At 42.3% G+C, this 15085-nt stretch overlaps 1 protein-coding gene across 2 annotated transcripts; it reads right to left on the reverse strand.

Moving 5' to 3' along the window:
• Window positions 1-837: 837 nt before the first annotated feature.
• ZFP69 (ZFP69 zinc finger protein) lies at window positions 838-14863 on the reverse strand. 2 transcript variants are annotated; one of them, XM_036257074.1, is made up of 6 exons: window positions 14446-14863; window positions 12670-13143; window positions 10936-11021; window positions 5909-6035; window positions 5210-5308; window positions 838-3160 (listed from the first exon to the last, which is right to left on the reverse strand). In XM_036257074.1, the coding sequence occupies exons 2-6, from the start codon at window positions 12794-12796 to the stop codon at window positions 2025-2027; spliced, it is 1575 nt and encodes a 524-aa protein (XP_036112967.1). In that variant the 5' UTR covers window positions 12797-13143; window positions 14446-14863; the 3' UTR covers window positions 838-2024. The 2 variants fall into 2 exon arrangements, with proteins under 2 accessions (XP_036112967.1, XP_036112968.1); XM_036257075.1 differs by having other exon boundaries at window positions 1811-3160; window positions 5210-5305.
• Window positions 14864-15085: the final 222 nt, after the last annotated feature.

The following is a 15085-nucleotide window of genomic DNA, read 5'->3' on the forward strand; positions in this document are numbered from 1 at the left end:
CAGAATATATAGGACCTGGTGACTGATTGGGGGAAGTAATGGATGAGAGGGAGAGGAAGTTTAAACTGGAGAATTGGATGGGTGGTGATACCACAAACCCCCTCCTCTCGAACTTCACCACCACACCATTCACATGGTTTCCATAGAAGTTAAGATCTCTGCCTACAACTGACTTTACAGGTGGGGACATGACCTAGCTGGGCCAATAAGAGACCTTCCCCAGGATTTTGAGATAGACAGTGAGAAAGAGAAGGCAGCTTTTTTCTGGGAGGTGGAAACTGAATAAATGTGAAATCTGGAGTTGATAGTAACCATGATTTGCAATGAGGTGTTTTTAAAAAAAAAAGCCAGAATGAAGGTACAAGCAGCAGAGGTGACAAATGGAAAGAAAACTGCCTGGGTTTTCCAAAGGACTTTAGGTCCCAGTCCACTGTTAGAATGTACTGCAGCCCCTGTACATAAGATAATCCAATATCTCTAATAGCACCCCCTTTGAGACTTAAATTCCCCCAGCTGATTTGTTATTTGCAACCTAGAGTTCCAACTGATACACAGGTGGGCAAAAGGTTTATAGTTTTGATATAATACAATAATTAATAAATAATACAAGAATAAACTGTATTTCACATACAGCTGTAAACCTAATTTGCCAACCCTGTATATTCAGTTTAGAGCCCATATCGATTAGGAGAAAAGTAAATGGAGAACCATGAAATTTTAATAAACTTACCGGATTGAAAAATGAACATATACAAAATCACTGTGGTCCTGACCTTGCTCAGTTTTCACAACACAGGAAGCAATGTTAACTAATTAATGCTCGCATTCATTGTTTATTCATTAGAAAGGCATGTCCTACTTTTCTGTATCCCAGGGACTACAGCAGTTGGTGGAAAAAAATGTCTTCTCCTTTCCCAGCTGTGACTGATGGGCCTGGCTGCTATTAGGTAAGATACAGATTCCTCTCTGGGTCCATGGATGGCAAGTGCTGATCTTTCTGGGGATGTAGCTTAGCTGGTACTTCTAGGCTACGTTACTGAGACAAGCCGATACTTCTTTGATGGCTGATAGGCTGTTGGTCTAGGAGATGTTTCAGCATCAGATATGGAGTTTTATATCTTGCTGGTGGAAAATAAATTGGCCCAACCTCTATGGAGGTCAACTTGGCAATAACCATCATATAAATGCACACACCCTCTAGCACCGAAATTCCTGTTTTAGAAATTTACCCTACATACATACATGTGTGAGAAATAAAAATATATGACTATTCATTGCAACATTATATAAACAAAAGATTGGAAATCAAGGTCCATCCATAGTGGACTGGCTAAAAACATGAAATATTATGTAGCTCTAAAAAAGAATGAGTAGGCACTTTACTGATGTGGAATGACCTTCATGATATATAGTTAATAAAAGTAACATGCAGATGCATTTGTACTGGAGGTTGCCATTTATACTTATAAAGAAAAACTAGATCTATATTCTCTTGGCTATAAATAGAAAAATATCTGGAAAGGTACACAAAGAAATTAGTTATAAAAAATGGTTGCTTTTAGGTAGAATTTGGTGGTTGGGGGTGTGGGAAAGAGACTTATCACTTATACAACTGTCTGTACCTTTTGAACTTTGTAAACGTTTTCTCCACTAAAAAAAATAAAATAAAACTTTAATTTAAAACATGGGGTGGTGACATTTTAAACAGTAGTTCCCAAATACTTGTCTGTAAATCAGTAACTGCCCATGAATAATAATTAATCCACCATGAAATCAGAAAAAAAATGTGTGAATGTTCCATATTGCTGAATTTAATTGGAAGGACCATCCTTTATTCTTGATTACGTACTTTGGATGGAGGTGTTAGTAGATAGTAGTTATCAATGTAGTGTTTATTTACACAATGGGCAAAATTAGAAGTTGGCATCATTATATCAATAACTCAAATTTAGAGTCCTGAAATTTAAAAGCATAGAATCACCTATTTAGACTTGGCTTTCGTTTTCATGTTGGATAATCTGTGTTTAGACATTATTTCTGAAAGCATTCCTCCTGTGTATTTCATGGTGCCGAGTAAGTGATGAATTATAGCTGAAGGCTTTTCCACATTCATTACATTCATAAGGTTTTTCTCCAGTGTGATGTCTCTGGTGTTTCTTAAAGGATGAATCGTGCCTATAGGCTTTTCCGCAGCGTGTGCATTCGTATGCTTTCACTCCTGTATGAACAGTTTTGTGGTTGCTAAGGTGGATTCTCTGCCTAAAGGCTTTCCCACATTCTTTACATTTGTAGGGTCTCTCCCCAGTATGGATTCTCTGGTGATGTGTTAGATACGCTCTATGACTAAAGGTCTTACAACATGCAGTGCATGCATAGGGCTTCTCCCCAGTATGAATTCTTACATGTTCACTAAGGTGTCTGATTTGGCGAAAGGTTTTCCCACATTCATTGCATGTAAAGGGTTTCTCTCCAGAATGAGTTCTCAGATGTTGGATCAAGCTAATGTTCTGGCTGAAAGCTTTCTGACATTTATCACATACATAGGGTTTCTCCCCAGTGTGAGTTCTGTGATGCTGATTAAGAGAGGAGCGATGTCTGAAGGTTTTGCCACAATCTTCACATTCAAAGGGTTTCTCACCAGTATGAATTCTCTGGTGGGTATTAAGAGATGCGCTTTGACTAAAGGCCCTTCCACATTCCTTACATCTGAAAGGTTTCTCACCAGTATGAATTCTCATATGTTCAGTAAGGTGAATGGGTTGTTTGAAGATTTTTTCACATATATTACATTCATAGGTTTTTGTTCTTATGTAATTCATTGGATGATTAATCAGATCTGATTTGTATTTGCTCCTCTTTCTAAGTGTGTCATATTTACGGCACCTCTGTTCTATAATAACCTTTGAACTCACAATATTTTCTCCAAACTTGTTAGTTTCTTGGCTTCTCTTCTTGTGGGTCAAGATGGCTTGTCTTAAATCTCTTCCATGGGTGTCCTGGTACCTTTCCAACTCATCATCATATTTGGAGACTTTTTTCAGTGTGGAATCAATGACATCATTGCTCATGAACCTTTCCATCATAATGCCTTGATATAACTGTTCCTGCAAAATGTCATTCTTTGTAGTTGACATACTGGGTTCTGTTTTACTCTTCAAGTCTGAAATGGAAAAAATACAAATAACTCATATTATTTATGCTTTGAAAACTCAATTACTATAGAGCTTTAGATAACAATATATATAAAGTACATGAGATTTTCATTATATTTAAATATGGTTATGCATCTTGAAGAGGTAATAGGAAATTAAAATTAACAAACAGTAAACAGAGTAAAAATGCGATCAAGTAAAATTTGAGCATTTTAGCCCTGCTCTTTCTAATAATGCTAAATAATCAAATTTCAGAGCTATGTCTTTAAAATATGTCTTTTTAATTGACAACTACTTTTAGAAAACCATCTCAGAAAAAACCAAAGTCCCTCTCCCCACTCCAGCAGCAGCCAGAGACACTAGTTCAAAAAACAATTTTGGAACTAAAAAAATTCACAGGAACATTGAGCTGTCTTATATTGAAACATGTGTTAATATTTACACATTATTATGTTTCCTGTGCTTATTAATCTGTCCCTGGAAGTGTTATTTATACAAAGTAGACTTGTAAGAAACCCAGACTATATTGTTACTATTGCTATGTTCTATGAAAATTTCCTTTAACCTTTAAAATTCTGACTGGTTTTTTCTTACTTGATCATTTTTTATACCCATTACTAATATTTCAGCTGACAGCTTTGTATTCCTGAAAGGTATAACTTCTTATATGATTTTTTGATCAACACAAAAAGATCACTAGTATTTCCAAATTCTACATTCTAACTGAATAGTGGCAACAATATAGTCTATGTTCTGCTGGCCCCTGATTCTGATCCTAAATAGTGGAGGAGAAAGAGAAGACGGGGAAAGACAGAAGAAGCCATCTATGTCCCCCTCTGCAATTCAGTATCCAGGCCTGAAGCAGCCCAAGCCAGGGGAGAAGAAAATATTGAACTTTGAAGTTAGGAGTTTTTATTATTTCACTGAACTAAACGTTTTACTAAATTTAGATTGTTATTATTATTTAAAGAGACTGGACCATCTATGGAACTTCTGAGATTTTTTTTTATCCTCACCTGAGGACATTTTTGCATTTATCCTCAGATAGAGCAGGAGGGAGGGAGGGGCAAAGAGAGAGAGAGGGAGACATGGACTGGTTACCACCCACATGACCCCAACCGGGGCCAGGGACAAACTGCAACCGAGGTGCGTGCCCTTAGCGGGAACTGAATCCAAGATTCTCTGGTCTACAGGCTGACGCTCTAACTGCTAAGCCAAACTGGCCAGGGCCTCTTTGAGATTTTTAAAAAATTATTAATTTATTTTTGTTACAGATGTTTCTCCTGCCCTGGCTGGTTTGGCTCAGCAATTAGAGCATCGGCCTGTGGTCCAGAGAGACCCAGGTTCTGTTCCCACTAAGGGCACATACCTCAGTTGCAGTTTGTCCCTGACCCTGGTTGGGTTGTGCAGGAGGCAGCCACTTGATGTGTCCCTTTCATGTCAATGTATCTCTCTTTCCCTCTCCCTCCCACTCTATCTGATACCCTCCTCTGAATCCCACCCCTGATCCCCCCCCCCCCCAGTATTGTTGTCTATGTCCATTGGTTACGCATATATGCATACAAGTTCTTTGGTTTATCTCTTTCTTCCCTCCCCACCCCCCTCCTCTGAGCCTCTTTGAGATTTTATCCAGAGGTAGGGAAATAACACCATTGCAGCTTCTATTATTACTTCCATTATTATAAGTTGAAAAAAAGAAAACCCAAGAGAATGTACAAACGTTATTGGAATTAATAACAGAGTGAAACAGGTGGTTGGCTATAAGATCAATATACAAAACCAACTGTATTATGACATACCAGCAACAAACAAAAAACATAATTTTAAAAAATATACCATCTACAATAGCAACAAAATTTAAGGTCTTCAAGATGAATCTCACAAAAGAGATATAAAATGCATAAGACCTTTATGGGGAAAATCCTGAAAATTTATTGAAGGAAAGGGGGGCAGAGGGAGGGGTGAAATCGGTTTAGCGCATGCCCTGTCCCCACAACCTAAGAAGACTTTGGTCACTCTGGCCTATATGTGAAAAGGTTCCATCTGCCTTGGCTCACCTGAACTGGGATGTCCTAGGCCTTCTTTCTCTGTTATCCATGGTTCTTCTCCTTTCTCCAACTGGGAAATCACCCTAGGTTTGGAAAATTCATATCCTGCTTATGGAGTAAAAAAAAAAAAAGAGTATGAATGCTTATGTTGAGATTTAAGAACCATCCCCAGATTTTAGTTCCAGTCCTAAGATCTTTGAAAATGGAAAGGGGCACCTCAGCATGTCTTCCTATTTTAGCTCTGCAAAGTAAAGAAAGGAGAATCAGATGTGCCTTGGCTTGATTTCCAAAGGAATGAGACACCGCTAACACAGAACCCAAGGCCAAGATCTAGGGAATCCATGATATTTTTATTTAATTTTTTTTTTAATCCTCACCAGAGGATATTTTTCCATTGATTTTTTTTTTTTTCTTCAGATAGAGTGTGAGGGAAGAAGGGAGGGAGAGAGAGAGAGAAACATCAATGTGAAAGACCCACCGCATCAATTGGTTGCCTCCCACGTGACCCCAATGGGGGTTGGGGATTGAACCAACAACCAAGGTATGTGCCATTGACTAGGAATTAAACCCGCGACTCTGTGGTCCATGGACAAACAGTCTAACCACTAAGCCAAACCGGCCAGGGTGAAATCCACAACATTTAACAGTTTAGAAATAATGACTCCTATAATGGGCAGGTTTCTGGATAAACACTTAACCCATCCTTACCCACTGAGACCAGGTTCCCGTAGTTCTCCAGCATCACCTCCCGGTACAGATTCCGATGAGCAGGGGTCAGTTGCCCCCATTCCTCATGGGTGAAGTTCACAGATATGTCCTTGAAGGTCAGTCGTTCCTAGAATATATTGCTTTTCAGCCACAGACCACCTCCATCAATGCCCATGGAGTTCTTACTATTCTAAATTCTGAGAGATTCTAAACTAGGTTCATTGGGAGCTTCCTCTAGATCTGTTTGGAGAGTTTCTGGAGATTACCATAAATAATTAAATACATAGAAGGACAGATGGTCATATGTGCTTTAAAATAAATAAATCAGGACAAGGGGAATAGGGAAAGCCACAGTGAGGGTACGGATGGTCTTCTACGTAGGGTGATATTTGACCAGAGATGTAAATTCAGTGAGCGTTTTGTGGAAATTTAAGGGGAGAATATTCCAGGCAGGTGCAAAGGAACTATTGTCATGTCATCTGCTTGTTTGAAGAGCAGGAACGTGGACAGCATCACTCGAGGTAGGTTAGTAAAAGGGAGAGTGGAAGAAGAGATCAGAGAGGCCCAGGGAGTGGAGGGTGAGAGAAGAGAGTCGTTTAGAACTTGTTGTCACAAAGGCCAATGCATTCCTGCTGAGCTTAAATTCTGGGGCCCTGCTGGAATTTAATGCAAAGATGAATAAAACTGTCTGGAACTGTAGTCTAACCCCTTCCTAGCTCAAATACTGAGGAGATAAAAAAGATCAGCCCCTCTGCAGTGGTGTTGTTGGGCATGGGTAGCTGGGTTAATCAGAAGTGAACTGAATCAAAGCTGTGTCACAGCAAGGGTTCAGCCAAGGATCTAGCAGGAATATGAATAATCAGTCCCCTACCTTAACTACCAGAGGAAAGGGCCTAGAGTCTCTCAGAAATAAACAGAATGAAACAACTATATCTATATAAATCTCTCTCTCTCTCTCTTTCTCTCTCTCTCTCTCCCCCCCCCCTCCATATGGAGAAGAAATAAAGGCTAAAAAATTTGCAACTTAACCCACAGATCCAAGAAACTCAGCAAACCCCAAAAAAGAAAAAATTCAAAAAAATCCATGCTTATGCACTTCATAGTAAAAAGTTAAAAGGGAAGATCATGAAAGTCACCAAAAGAAGGTAGGAAAGGAGGAACAACAACAACAAAAAAAAAACAAGAAAAGATGGCATTAAAAAAAAAAAAAAAGCAGAAAGCAGAAAGACACCATATATAGGCAAACAATAAGAATAACAGCTGAGCCCTGGCCGGTTTGGCTCAGCGGTTGGAGCGTCGGCCTGCAGTACAGAGAGACCCGGGTTCGGTTCCCGCTAAGGGCATGTACCTCGGTTGCAGTTTGTCCCCGGCCCTGGTTGGTCGTGCGGGTGGCAGCCGCTCGATGTGTCCCTTCACATCGATGTTTCTCTCTCTCTTCCTCTCTCTCCCTCCCGCTCTATCTGAACAAAAAATGGAAAAATATCCTCGGGTGAGGATAAAAAAAAAAAAAGAATAACAGCTGAGCCCTGGCCGGTTTTGCTCAGTGGTTAGAGCGTCCACCTGCGGTCAGGAGAGACCCGGGTTTGGTTCCCACTAAGGGCACGTACTTCGGTTGCAGTTTGTCTCCGGCCCTGGTTGGCCGTGCGGGTGGCAGCCACTCGATGTGTCCCTTTCACGTTGACGTTTCTCTCTCTCTCTCTCTCTCTCTCTCTCTCTCTCTTCCTCTCTCTCCCTCCTACTCTATCTGTACAAAAAATGGAAAAATATCCTTGGGTGAGGATAAAAAAAAAAAATAACAGCTGACTTCTCATCCCAGACAATAGAAGCCAAAAAGATCATGGAACACCTTTAAAGTGCTTAAAAGAACAGTCAACCTATAATTCTGTATCCAGTAAGAGATCTTCAAATAGAAAAATGATATAAAAACATTTTTAGATCAACAAAAGCTATGAGAATTTGTCATCAGGACACCCACACTCACTATAAGATATGCTAAGTGACACTGTTCAGGCTGAAGGAAAATGATGCCACAGAGAAACTCAGAACTAAAGGAAGAAATTAAGAGTGCCAGAATTGGTAAATATGTGGGCACATATGAAAGACTCATTTTCTTTTCGTTTTCTTAATTAATTTATTTATTTTTTATCCTCACCCGAGGACATTTTTGCATTCATCTTCAGGTAAGAGTGGGAGGGAGAAAGAGAGAGAGAAAAACATTGATGTGAGAGAGACACATCAAGTGCTTGCCACCCACATGACCCCAACTGGGGCAGAGGACAAACTACAACTGAGGTACGTGCCCTTAGCGGGAACCGAACCCAGGCCTCTCTGGTCTGCGAGCCAACACTCTACCCACTGAGCCAAACTGGCCAGGGCCTTTTCTTAATTTTTTTATGACACAATTTACTGGGTTTTTTGGTACGTGCCCCTAGTGGGATCCGAACCTGGGAGTCTGGTCCACAGGCCGACACTCTAACTGCTGAGCTAAACCAGCCAGGGCCAATTTACTGTTAAAAGTAAAAATAAGTCTGGCTGGTGTGGCTCAGAGGTTGAGCACTGACCCAGGCAGCAGGAAGTCTCTGGTTCAATTCCTGGTCAGGACACATGCCCAGCTTGTGGGCCCGATCCCCAGTGCGGGGCATGCAGGAGACAGCCTATCAATGTTCTCTCTCATCAATGTTTCTATCCCTCTCCCTGTCAGTTCCTCTGTCTCTGAAGTCAATAAAGGAAAAAAATTTTTTTTAAAAAATGCAAAAATAAGCCCTGGCCCGTTTCGCTTAGCAGTTAGAGTATCAGCCTGTGGACCAAAGAGTCATGGGTTTGACTCCCGTCAAGGGCACATACCTCGGTTGTGGTTTGGTCTCGGCCCTGGTCGGAGTCATGCGGGAGGCAACCAATCTATGTGTCTCTCTCACATCAGTGTTTGTTTCTCTCTCTCTCTCTCTCTCTCCCTTCTTCCCACTCTATCTAAAAATAAATAGAAAAATATCCTCAGGTGAGGATTTAAAAGCAAAAATAAGAACAATGTATTATAGGGTTTATAACATGTAAAGAAATGTATTAAGCTAATGCACAAAGAATGAGAAAGAGTAAATGGGAGATATAAGACTTTCATATTATATGTGAAATAGTGTAATTTTTTTAATATGATTTTATTATTTGTTTTTTGTTGTTTTTTTTAGAGAGAGAAGGGAGAGATAGAAACGTTGATGTGAGAGAGAAACACCAATCGGCTGCCTCCTGCATGCCCTCCCACTGAAGATTTGGCCCACAACCTGGGCATGTGCCCTGATCTGGAATTGAACCGGCGACCTCTTGATGCATGGGTTGACACTCAACTACTGAGCCACACCAGCTGGGCGAGTGGGTTCTCTTTGCATTTTGATGCTGGTTTCTTTTGCTGTACAGAAGCTTTTTAGTTTGATGTAGTCCCATTTATTAATTTTTTTCCTTTGTTTTTCTTACCCTAGACAATATATCAGTGAAAATTCCACTACATGTGATGTCTGAGATTTTTCTGCCTACATTTTCTTCTAAGACTTTTATGGCTTCACGAGTGTAACTTTCTTTTTTGTATAGAGTTGTTTTCTTACTTCCCTTAGGTAAAATACCCAAGAAATTATATTATTGTGTAAAATTATTTGGACATCTTTATGGCTCCTGTACAATCTTAATTTCCCAAGTTATTCTCTGCACAACTGTTATAAACCACTTCTCTCAATAAGAAGTGCTATTGACAAAAACTTCTGACAGAATTTCAGTTACTTTTTACATCTCAGGCAATATGACTGTAGAATCTTTTACTCAGAATATAAGTTTATGAAATAGCAAAAAATAAATAAAAATTTAATATTTTCCGAGTGCTAAGAATTCCATCAGTTTTTGTTTTGTTTTTTAATCCTCACCCGAAGATACCTTTTTCCATTTTTATCTTCAGATAGAGTGGGAAAGAAAGAGAGAAAGAAAGAGAAACATCGACATGAGAGAGACACATCGATTGGTTGCCTCCCCACAACCCTGACCAGAGCTAGGGATGAATCACAACCGAGGTACATGCCCTTGACCGGAATCGAACCCATGACTCTTTGGTCCGCGGGCCGACGCTCTACCACCGAGTCAAACCGGCCAGGGCTCCATCAGTTGTTGATAAATGTCAGGAAGTGAGGAATTCCAGGAAGGTGGAATGCAGAGATAACTCTTTAAATAGACTTACTTCTTCCATATTTCTCTAAATAACTCGGGAATGCATTTCAATCCCAGAATGTATTAGCATCTGAATTAGCTGAGGAAACTGGGATGGTAAACAGCTCAAAAATACTGCCCCATATCACCAAGCCAAGTAAATTCAAGAAATAAGTTCAAAGCTTGTACTATCTAATTTTAGAATCCAAGTTCTTTTCACTTAAAACTCTTCTGTCCCCGAACAACATCTCCTCTTCCTTTTCTGTTTATTCAGCAGTTTCCCTTCTGCCTCACCTATCTTTCCACCAGGCGGTGAGGACACCCATTTCTGACACCTGTTGTGTCTGTCAGGCTAACGTGTGCACCTGTAGCCTGACCATTTCTTCTCAATTCTTTGGCTGCAGTTTGACCTCCACTCCTAGTACTCTAAGGGTCACCTCATGAAGTTCACAGGTGACATGTGTACATCACTAAGAATATCAGAACTCTCTTCTTACAAAGTTTGTTTTTCAGCATGAAATACTCAAAAAAATATATGAGGCTTATTTTAGATCCCAAGTGGTATCTGTTGATTTTTAGAGGCTGAAATTATATCATTCATTTTGCTTTCCTTACAGAAATTAGCACAATGTTAGAGTTGCATGTGGAAGGTATAACCTCTATGAGCAGGTAAATGGCTACCACCGTGGTCCTGTTTTCTGTACAAGAACAGCGTGCTCTGAGCTCCCTAGGTTGAATTTGTTAGCCTCAACAACCTCCCACTCCAAAGAAAAGGGGGGAGAGGCAAACTATAGCCTTAAAAACCAAGAAGCATGTCAACAAAATGAGAGGAAACTCCAACCCACCTGGAATTCTGCTGTCCGGGCTCCAGAGGTCCCTTCATCCTTTAAACATTCTCCCTGGGTCTCCTCAGCATCCTGAGATAGCAGAGCTGGGGAAGGAAAAGAGCCATGAGGTTTGCATCTCCCCAAACCCTCCAAATTGAAAAACTGCCTTGCAGACCTGCTGAATATGTCTCCTCTCTCAATACATTCACAAAGAGGGACATTTAGAGAGACTCAAGCAGACTGGAGCCTCCTTAATGAGGAGGATCTGCAGTGTATTGTTTTGGGCATTAATATTTCCCAATGGTCAGTGCTGGTCCAAAAGCACAGATCTACCAAGCCACTCCTTTGTTCACAGGTTCCCAACAAGAAAATAAATCCAGCCACTGCCCATGGACTTCTAGGCTCTCTAGAGTCCACCTGAAGCATATCTTTCCAGACTTGTTTTCTCTAGTCCTATCCTTTATCTGTTGGACATGAACACGAACTTCAAATAGACTACAATGGCCTCCATTCTCTGAACCTTCTACAAAAAACTTAGACATCTTTCAAGGCCCAGTTCAATGCTATCTGCTTTGTGAAAATTTCTCAGACAAGTACAACTGGAAAAATGCTTCCTGTCTCTTGTCTTCCCAGTGAACTTTGCCAGAGCATTTTCCTAGATTGCTTTCTATTATTTTGATCTGGGTATGTGTCTATCTCCATCAATTAATAATTAGCACTAGAGTCCAACCCATGTGGCTCAGCAGTTGAGCGTCGACCCATGCACCAGGAGGTCGCCTGTTCGGTTCCCGGTCGGGACACATGCCCAGGTTGTGGGCCCAATCCCTGGTGGGGGACATGCAGGAGGCGGCCAGTCGATGTTCTCTCTTGTCGATGCTTCTATCTCTCTCTCCCTCTCCCTTCCTCTCTCTCTCAAATCAGTAAAAAAAATAAAAATAATTAGCACTAGAGATCATTATTCATTTTTCCATCTGTCAAGATGCTTACTAAAGTCCCTGCCTGACACAGCTAGAACAATAAATATTGGCTGAATCTAACATGTTAAAGTTGTGAATTAAGAGACCACAGGAAACACACGAATTCCTCCATCCATCTATGAATCCTGATCAGGCCGCTAAATAATGTGTAATCTTAGACATATTTCCCACTGAATCCATATTTCAAAAGTAAAATGAGAGTAATCAAGCACGTCATTCCTTCTTCTCAGCAGACGATGAAAAGAAAGAACTGATACTGGTTTGGGGCTAAAATGACTGAAATGTGTGAAGGAAAACAATTAGAGGGCTTACGGGTGCAAAAAACTTTGACTTTGCTGTCCATAAATCACATTTACACACTCAGGAACCACTGGCGGGGAACATCTTGTGTTCTGTTTTCCTGTTGTGTGTGGTATTTGAGATGGAAGCAGCATGGAGCACATGTCAGCAAGGAGCCTGTGCTGAGAGCACAGTACTAAGTACTGTCTCCTGGGGAAGCAGCCGGTTGATTGTGTTTGAGTGCATGCCTCTATATTCTCCTAGAGGAGCAACAAGGCAGGAGAGGAGGGATCCGGAAGCAACAATCACACAGCCCGAACTCCAGAACTCTCGCAGCTATCCTCTTCCCAAAAGCCAAAAGCATGAACCCCAGAGACCTGCTTTTCCTCAGTTTTCTCCCCAAGAGACCAGAACAATCAAGTGTACCCATCTTTTCACACACTAATTAGATCTCCTTCTTCCCCTTCCATCCTCCCCTCCATCAGTCTATTCTCACCTTCTCCTTCAAACATCTTAGTCACATCCTCCCACAGGGGTGTCTCCTCCTTGGCTTTCCTTGGATGGTGCAACTTCACCCAGGTGCTGGCCTCGGTGGGCAGGGTGATCAAGAGCTGCTGCAGCATGATGACGTCTGCCCTACTGGGCTTGTCCACCTCTGGTGAGGTAACTTCCAGAACCTCTGGCTGAGAGGCTTCACAGTTGTGTGGTCCTCCCCTGATCACAGTCTCCTGTCCTCAGGGCTTTGGCATTTTCCTGCAGCACCAGAACCTGGGGGCTCCTAGAGGCTGATGTGACTTGGACAACTCTGAAAAACTGACTCTTTTCTTAAATTAAGTACTGCCCCCTTGGGAAGCAGCCGGTTGAGTAGGTTTGAGAGCATGCCTCTCTCTTCTAGACGATCACAAGGCAGGAGAGGAAGGATCCAGGAGCACCTTCATAACAGCCAGAACTTGCAGAAATATATGTAAAACTGCAAAAGATCCAAAAACAAAGATTTGGCATCAATGTGGGAGTAAATATAATCCATGCTCTTGGATGTGGCTCTGTTTCCCAGTTCCATACACACATACACAAATAGCCAAAGATACACAGACATGCATGATCCGGCCTTGACCTTATGAGCTGCATGCATTTCTGCTTGGTTACAGATTTGAAAGAGGGCAGGCTTTGGAATCAGACAGCCTGGATTAGAATCCTGACTCTTTCACTTAAAAGCTCTAAGACGCTTCAACTATCTGAGCTTCAGTTTCTCATCTATAAAATAAGAATAATAATTGTACTTCATAGGGTTGTAAAGTTGATTAATTGAGACAATGTCAGGCACACAGTAAACCTTTAATAAACATTACTATAAACCTGTTGCTTTAATGCTACATCACAGCATTATCTTTTAAAGTTTTTATTTTTATTCTTTTCTTTTAGACAGAGAGACAGACATCAACTTGTTCCACCACCGAGGATGGAACCCACAACCTTGCTGTATTGAGATGATGATCTAACCAAGTGAGCCACAGGGCCGGGGTCTTTTTAAGTTATTTCTAAAAACAATTAAGAGATTTCAACTTAAAGTTCATTTCCAGTATCTCAACAGATGGAATAATCACATAGCTGCATTTTCACATGGGCAAGCAGTGACAGACATCACCACCCACGAGGATGCCAAGCAGCTGGCAAGTCCCTTTAACCTCTCTGTTAAGATGTATCCTGATTTTTAAAAAGTTAAAATTGGGGAAGAGGAATATACCTACAAATGGAGGAAATACAGTACTTCGAATATAATGAGGACTACTGCAGAAGTGTTTGTAACAGGCAATTTTGAAAAAACAAAACAAAACTCAAATACACTGTCAGTCTCATTCAGCCCCCTGGCATCTGAGCAGGTAGTTGTTCCACAGCGACCAAGTCCAGTCTATGTGGGGCTCCAAAATCAGTCCTAGCTCCATGGAAAGGAGGCCGACCCAACTTTTTTAAGTTCGTGGGTAAGGGTATATGGTTTATGGGTCTCTCTCTCTCTCTCTCTCTCTCTCTCTCTCTCTCTCTTTTCCAGTTGTGACTGGTACAGAGAAGGGTTGCATCCTCATCGATTGGAGCATGTGAGAAATATCCTACTGAATATATAAAAAGTAAATGTCTTGGTACCAAAGTGGAGAAATTTATGAAACGGTTAATGACAGAGAAGCTTCCTTTTTAAAATGCCCCTTCTCCCTGCTCCCAGACCTGCCTCCCTCGGACTTGGAGGCTGACGACACAGGCAGTGTAGCCTCCTACTCACCAGATCGGCCTCGGACGCTGGTAGGACCAGAGCTGGGGGCGTGAGAGCGCTCGCTCCCGAGGCTTTCAGCTCCAGAGGGGGGGTGTCTCCTTCGAGGAGGACTGGTAACGGATTTGGTCTTTTCCCAGCCTTCTACAGACAAACCGCAAAACAACCATTCTTCAAAAAAACGCCCAACGTCTACGTCGGCCTCCGCACTGGAAGTGGGTCTTGTCCAAATTCCCAAGGAGAGGCGGCCTGGAGCGGGTGTAGCTGCTCCTGATCAACCCTAACCCTCCAACGTGGCCTTTCCCAGCCGCCCCCCGAGGAGCCGGGCTCTGGGGGCCGCAATGGCAGGGGTTCCCTGAGCCGGCTTCCCGCAGACCTAGCCTGGGACACACCTCGCAGGCTGCGGCTCTGACGCCGGGGCAGCGACAGCAGCAGGGCAACCCGCGCCGGGCCTCTTGGGCTGCAGCCCCGCGTCTCCCAGAGCCCCCGCCTCCAGACGCGCCCCCACAGCTGCCTGCGCCACTGTCGCCCTAGCTCGGGCCCCAGTGGAGCCCGGGGTGCGGCCCACCCACGCGGCCACCCGGCCCCCCGCCACCCCGCCCAGCGCCCGCTAGTCTTCCGGCGGACTCCGCCCGCCCAGCTGCTGGCTCCG

The sequence above is a fragment of the Molossus molossus genome, unplaced genomic scaffold, assembly GCF_014108415.1.
Source record: "Molossus molossus isolate mMolMol1 unplaced genomic scaffold, mMolMol1.p scaffold_m16_p_12, whole genome shotgun sequence".
In the NCBI taxonomy this organism is placed as follows: Eukaryota; Metazoa; Chordata; class Mammalia; order Chiroptera; family Molossidae; genus Molossus; species Molossus molossus.